Source organism: Telopea speciosissima, chromosome 7 (assembly GCF_018873765.1).
Source record: "Telopea speciosissima isolate NSW1024214 ecotype Mountain lineage chromosome 7, Tspe_v1, whole genome shotgun sequence".
NCBI classification, from domain to species: domain Eukaryota; kingdom Viridiplantae; phylum Streptophyta; class Magnoliopsida; order Proteales; family Proteaceae; genus Telopea; species Telopea speciosissima.
Window position 1 is genome coordinate 29,726,185 of NC_057922.1, and position 7,367 is coordinate 29,733,551.

At 39.0% G+C, this 7,367-nt stretch overlaps 1 protein-coding gene across 3 annotated transcripts in view; it reads left to right on the forward strand.

The window, feature by feature from the left end:
- Positions 1-6,794, forward strand: part of LOC122667816 (nodulin homeobox) — a 52,644-nt gene extending 45,850 nt beyond the window's left edge. For 2 of the 3 annotated variants that reach the window (XM_043864259.1, XM_043864258.1), the window contains exons 14-18: positions 3,467-3,530; positions 3,652-3,732; positions 4,178-4,756; positions 4,857-4,891; positions 6,063-6,794. In XM_043864259.1, coding sequence (XP_043720194.1) covers positions 3,467-3,530; positions 3,652-3,732; positions 4,178-4,756; positions 4,857-4,891; positions 6,063-6,648 — 1,345 coding nt within the window. In that variant the 3' untranslated portion in view covers positions 6,649-6,794. Of the gene's footprint in view, positions 1-3,466; positions 3,531-3,651; positions 3,733-4,177; positions 4,757-4,856; positions 4,892-6,011 lie in introns of all 3 variants that reach the window. The other variant, XM_043864260.1, reaches the window with a different exon arrangement.
- The last annotated feature ends 573 nt before the right edge of the window (positions 6,795-7,367 follow it).

A 7,367-nucleotide genomic window follows, 5' to 3' on the forward strand; every position in this document is an offset into this window, starting at 1 on the left:
AACTAATGTAGTTCTAGATTGTTAGGAGACCAACTAGAAGCCAATAACCAGGATCTGCTATGAACTAGGTAATTCGGCTAGGTCAAAACAGGTGAAAATTATGAAATTAGGGTTATGGTTTGGTCATAGTTCCAGAACTCGCCGAGATCTTGATAATATCTCGTTTTATTTCGAAAGGGGAGACGAGACTGAAGGTGAAATAAAAAATTACCCTTACTCAGTCGAAATTTCAGTCGAGTTGAGATCTCAGTTTGACAGAGATTTGGACCAAACTTAAATTTAAATTTTACATATCTCGACCGAGGCCAGAACTCGACTGTCTCGGTGAACTCGACAGAGAAGTGAGGGAAGTGTGCTTGTAAACTGATTTTTGAGGATTTTCCACCTTGGTTTCGACGGAGAACTTGCCGGAGAAATCAATTAGTATAAAACTTGTAAGATCTGTGACAAATCATCTCAAGTTTGAAGAAATTTTGAAGGTAAATTTTCCCCAAATCTATTTTTTTTTTGGAAAAAAAAGAAGTTTAATCTTGTTGATACGCGAGCAGTACCAATAAGAGCTGGGACGGAGGCGGAGCCTGTGCGTTACAAAGGTGAGAGTCAGTTTACTCATGTCACACACGATCAGGACCATGTTGCCTCCACTACGTACAAGAGATGCCCACGCTGCAAATAGTCACAAGCTCAGGATGAGGACATGAGTATGAAGACCATGCTTGAAAGTTTTGGAAGCACGAGTATAGATACTACTAGTGAGCGGCAATTGTGGCATGCATCTTAGCCTCAGTATGACTATGATTATGGCCATGAGAGCACCGGTTTCGAATATGGTGGTTATGGTCAGTTTGGGTAGCCACAGTCGATATACTTTGGACATGAGTTCGACAGTCAAAGCATTGGGTCAGCTTTTGTGGACATATTCACAGTCCCAACCTAGCCATACCCATACCCTACGATAGGGTACCTTCAGTTAGCTGATGACAACACTTATATGACTTGTGTTGAAGACTACGTGCAATTCTACAACAACATTATGACATGGAATCCTAAGTTTTCCAATCAGAGGTTTACATGCTTCAGCAACATGGCTTGGAATGATAGAGATATATATTAAGATTGATGTATTTTACACTTTTACATTTGTAATGCTTATTTAAGTTGTTTTTTATTAATTGTATACTTTGATTGCTTTCAATTACTAAATTATGTGTAGAATAGGGCCTATTAGTACGTCGTCGTCTACCAACCTAGGGTCCGAAGTGATACTCCTATTTGGACTTTGTTTTTGCAAAATCTGATAGTGTCATTGTGTTTAAATGACCTAAAATAGGCTAACTACCAAGTTTCAGGCCCAAACTAGTTCTAAAACCACTGAAAGCAGCCTTTGAGTTAAAAAAAAAAAAAAATGCACCAACTCGCCGAAATCTCAGCCCAACTCAGTTTTTTGGCTTGGCAAAAACCAGTACCGAAACCAAGTACTTGAACCTTGGGTTTGGTGGGACCTAAGGTTTGATGGTATGGTTAGGTCAAGTTGATGACTTGATGTAGGGGAGTCTATCAGTGAAGGTTACGTTAAGTTTTAATGGTGGAAAGTGTGTTGGAATGAATTGGCAGCAGGTTAGGTTTTAGGTTTTGGGTTTTGGGTTTTTGAATGGTGGAAGATGATCTAGGGTTTAGAGTGATCAACAGTGGACCAGACTTGGGTCGAGTTTTCCAATGGGTGAGGGGAGATTTTGATCCAAATATGGATGGCTGGTTAGATCTGGGCAGAATTTAGGTCTTGCGAAAAATTGAAAACAAAAAGGGGGAATTTAGGGTTTGGGCTGTGAGAGGATTAGAAGAAGAATTGTTGGGAATGGGGATGATTCAAACTCACTGTTGTTTCAGAATTTCCTTGGCAGCAGCTTGTTTGATTTTAGATCTTGAATAAAAATCAAAACTTGAATTGAACTTGAAAGTAGGGTTTCAAAAAAACAAAGAGCACTTGAACGAACCACCCAGGCTTCACACTACAAGGTGCCAATTGAATCAAACACCAACCCCACCAGCCTTGATCAAACACAAGACAATCTTCAATGGAGAAGAAGAGCAGCAAAAAGCTTTTCATTAATATCAAAATTCGTGTCCAATATTTGGCCCCCCTTACAATCTTATATAAAAGATTCAAAAATAGACTCCTACACTAAAAAAAAGACCTAACCCAATCATTAACCTATTAGGTAACTTAAATTGACTAAGAAACTGAAATAGACTCAAAATAAAACCCTTGGTTGAACCGGTTCAACTTATGAACAAAAACACCAAAATAAAACTATAGAACTAAAACAACTAATCCCCTATGCAACTCTATTACACCCATACTGTGGGTTCATAAAAGTGACCTAAAACATGGAAAACATAAAAATAAAACTATGGAACTAAACCAACTAATCTCGTATGCAACTCTATTACCCATATTTTAGGTTCATAAAAGTGACCTATTACATAGAAAACCCATGGGATCAAAGGCCCAACATGTATATAACCCAACCTTAGACTTATTCCTAATGAAAGAAGCCCAGTTTGGTGATAAATCTGCATCACAAACTAATCATCAAAGTATCTCTATAGTGAAAGAGGGCTTAGAAAATGGCCATAATTGTTCTACGGCCATAATCACGTGACAGACGTGACAATATTGTTCAAGTTTACAAAGCACTAATATTTATGTTTTTATTGTTTTTTAAGCCCTTGATCTAACTAGAGGAACACCTACAGAACAGCCACCAGCAATTAAGAGGCACGCCAAAATTTCATGGCTTCACTGGTGCAGTGGGAAAAACTCATCCATCTTTTACCAAATGTTAAACTGATCTAGAAGCTTTTTTTTGTGTTGTGTGTTTGGAAAGAGATTTTGATGATAGAGGGACCTTCTTTTGTGTGTTTGCCTCAGCAAGTCACCAGATGTGGTAAGTCCAACCTACTAGCCTGTTGCTGCATGGCAAACGAAAGTCGCCTTTTCTAGGTTTCTTTTAGTTGAAATTTTGAAGCAATAGCTCTAGTTAAGTCGAAGAGTTTGATGGTTTAAAGTTGATAGTAGAAGCACTTAATATTTGACCATTTCAGGCTGGATTGCTATTGCTGGGTACCCCCCTGCAACCCCCTCCCCCCAAAAAAAATGGTACATGCTGCACACAAGGAAATAACGAGGAATTTGATTTTCTTAAGAAAATTTATTAAGGGACATTATATTTACAACTAGAAAGTAATTATCTTATGTAGTGTTATGTAATGTTTAATACTTTATATATAGAGAGTACCTTCTAGCAAGTAATCGAGGGCATGTGTGTGTGTATGATGTCTGGGAGCAAGGAAGATTACCTATCTATGTGATTACAAGGTTTCACTGAGACTTGTCTGATCTCAGCAACATTTTCAATTACTATTAGAAAAAAATCTTGATGTATTTTTCAATCTTCTGGTACAGTGTTTTTGCTAAGCAGTTAGAGTCGCTGGTTACATCTGCAAAACCTGAAGGCAATCCAATGCAGGTAAACTTTAATGCCCTTCACTTATTGAAATGTCATAATTGATTTTGGTTCTCGATTTTCATCCTTTAAAACCCTCTGGATTGGAGCCAATGCTAACCCACTGTCTTCATACTGCTGGCAGGAGCAAGTTCAGGAAAATAAATTTGAGGCTTCTTATTGCTGGGAAAAGCTTTCTAACCATGGGGCCAGTGAACATCAGCAGGTAAGTGCTGGATGTTCATTTCATGGTTTTTACAATCACTCGAGTTATGATGATCAGTTCTCTGCCAACACTGATTCTTATTTGGTTCTAATTGGGGTTATTTAAGGTTTGAACCAAGGTTGGAAATCTGTGGTATGAGATCAGCTTGTGGGTCTAAATCTTAGGCAAGTTGATTCGGTGACTCAGATAAATCATGTATTTCTCAGAAAAAAAAGTTATAATTTTTTTGAACGAATAGAAAATGTTTAAGAATTTCAAAATTTAGTACTTAATGCTAAATATTTTGCTTTAAAATGGTTGCTGCTCTTAAAAAGTAAGAAGTTTTACTCTTGTGGAGGAATATGCCTTGCTGAGTCACTGCTTGACCTAGTGTTTACCAGCTTTGGTAAGGGTCCAACTTTTGTGTTTTTAACACAGTAATCTGAGAACGGCTGATTACCATTAGGAAGCTCAAAGTACCGGGGGATGTGCATCACCTTTAGCAACAAAAGGAGATCCCAAAGCTCCAGAGATAGCTTCAGAGTTCAATGACAAAAAATGCAGCCTCAGAGAGGGATTATCTGATAATTTGACTTGCAAAGGGGTGGACCAGTTCAATATCGCAGATAGGGGTTTGGAACTTCCTGATGATGTCATGAACTTAGATGGAAGTAGGAGGACTAATAAAGGTGGAACTAGTGGGAGTGCATTGGAACCTTTTAGGGAGATTGACAAAGATGTTCGGAATGTTGAAACAGGTGGCTCAGAGTTGAACTCTGCAAGAGGAAAGAACTCTGTTAGTCATATGCCAGAGAATGGTGACTGTTCTAAAGGGGCTAGGCATACTAGAGAAAGTAGTTTAGCAGGACTACAAGAAAATTATACTGAAACCATGCAGTGTGAAGACAGGCAACGGAGGAAACGGAAGCGAAACATCATGAATGAGAGACAGATCACCTTAATTGAGCATGCCCTCTTGGATGAGCCTGAAATGCAGCGAAATGCGGCTTTGTTGCAGACTTGGGCTGATAGATTAAGTGTTCATGTATGTGAAACAGTAAAAATGCACATATTTTTCAAGAGTGAATTTATTTTAAAAGTAGGATGCATTTTCTTTCCTGATAAGTTCTGGGTTTGTTTTTCAGGGGTCGGAGCTTACATCTTCACAACTAAAAAACTGGTAGATAGCTGGTCCTCTTATGTTCTTATTTTCTTCCTTTTTTCTGTTTCTTTTGATTGCCAATTATTATTTAAAAAATTATTTTTGTGTGAAGAGGATTTGTTTGTAGTCTTATGGTTTGGTTTCTTTTTGTTATATCACTGTGTGGGGGGTCGATGGTTAGGTGAAAGTAGCATATTTGCATTGGAATCTGGGAGTACTGATGGGTTCCATGATTTTGCAAGGATTGACTGGGCAGCAGGTTCATTATAATTTCTTGATTTATTCTTCTGAAGAGAACATCACCATACCATTTATTTCACCTTCATTCTTAACTCTGTATGGATTGTTACTCATTTCACTGGATGGCTCAATTGGCTTTTCTAGAGCATTACATGTGGCAAACCAGATGGGAGGATCCCTCATTTTCTCTGTGGTTCAGATCAGACATTTTCATCGACAATTTTCATCCCCTTTCTTAGTAACTACTTTTAAGCTCTTTGACATTCTGGTAAATGGTCCCTTATTTTCCCTCTGGTTCTAATCAGATATTTTCATTGACGATTTATCCCCTTTCTAGTAGTAACTAAAAAATCTGGTACTTTTTATGCTCAGATCAGAGTGAGATTGGAATTGCTTTTAACACTCCAACCCCAACTTCTATTGGAAGTGTTCCCTTGTGACACCAACCTGATAGTTAGAAGTGACATCTCATAAAGAGAACAGTATGTGTAGCTTGTACACAAATATCATCATTCTGCATGCCAGGGGGGTATTATAACCCTGAATTTGTAGGGGATGACCTAGTACATTAGATATGCTGGGCTGCTAAGGATGTCTCCATTCATCTTCCTTATGTTGTTAGACCAAGTGATAAGTAATCATTTTAGTTTTTCTAACCTATTGAACTGTAGTTCATATATAGGTGTTTGGATGCATGATATTAGCTGTTAGTTTTAATGCTTTGGTTTTTATTTTATGCCTCTGAAGCATCGCAGGTTTCAGGAAATAGAAATATCTTTATTACCACGATAGCATATTAGCTCACTGGCATTTTCTCACTTTCAGGAAATAGAAATATCTTTATTACCACGATAGCACATTAGCTCACTCTGGCATTTTCTCACATATATTTCAACAGGGTTGCCTTTCGATAAAACATAGATAATCCTGTGGGTTGCATTATCAACAGGCTGAACAACCGAAAAGCCAAGCTGGCTCGTGCAGCTAGGGAAGCTCGCACACCATCAGAAGGGGAAACTGCTTTCCCAGAAAAATCAGGAGGAATGGGAGTGGTTCACTTTTATGATTCATCTGAGAGCCCTAGTGAAGACTTGTATGCCCCATCAACCGGTAGAGGCGGAAGTAGCACAAGCACACCCAAATCTGGTGGCGGCATTTTGAGAACATGCGGCAGTGAGACATCTGAGATCGCCTCAACAGATTTTGTTGATTTTGCTGCCCAACAAAACATGCTAATGAATCCATCTTTGAGATATATTAGACGTGATCCAGGCCAGTATGTATCGCTGATGGATGAAGGTGAGGAAGTCGGTAGAGGCAAGGTATATCAGGTGGAAGGTAAGTGGCATGGAAAGAGTTTGGAGGAAGCAGGAACCTGTGTTGTGGATGTTCTCGACCTTAAGGTTGAGAGGTGGACAAGGCTCCAACACCCGTCAGAAGCTGCAGGAACAACATTTGACGAGGCTGAAGCCAAGAATGGTGGGGTGATGAGAGTGGCATGGGATTTGAACAAGATCCTCCTGCTGCCCCAGTAAGTTGTTTTTTTTTTTTCTTTTTTTTTTTTTTGGTTTAGGCATCGGTAAGCCCCAAAGTAACTCATGACCTCTTAATTGTGAGGCGTTGGTCCTTGCCAACTAAGCAACCCCCTTGGGGTTTTTCCCAGTAAGTTGGGTCAATGGAAGAGTTTTGTAGATGTAAGTGTTGGGCGGAGCTTTGATTACAATATCCCTAGTTCTTTTACAATCCATTGGGTATTTGCTTGCTTGTAGTGTCTGCCAATTCTTTTTAAAAGTAAAATCTCTGTCTCTCTCTCTCACACACACACACACACACACACACACACACAGTGTGTGTGTCACTACATGCTTTTCGTGCTCATTCTGTTCGGTGGGCAAATTTATAAACGTGATGTACTGTATCTAGGGAGCACATTTTTTATGTGTGACTACAGGTTCAAGCAATGGGGGAAAAGCAACAGTAGCTCTGGCTTCGGCCTCCACCTCTCTGTCTCATTATCATGTAATCGGGGTATCTCTCTCTCTCTCTGCCGTTAATAATGTGAATCTTTCCACACTAAATTTGGTTACCCACTATTGGTTTGACATGTAAGATACCAATAAAAACAGTCCCTCTTTATTTATTTCTTAGGCAAGAGATTATTGTCTGATCGTGTAACGCCTGCACCAGTGTGGGGTTGCCAATGATAACATTTATGGGTATTGATATGGATGTAATTTTTTATTTTATGGGGATA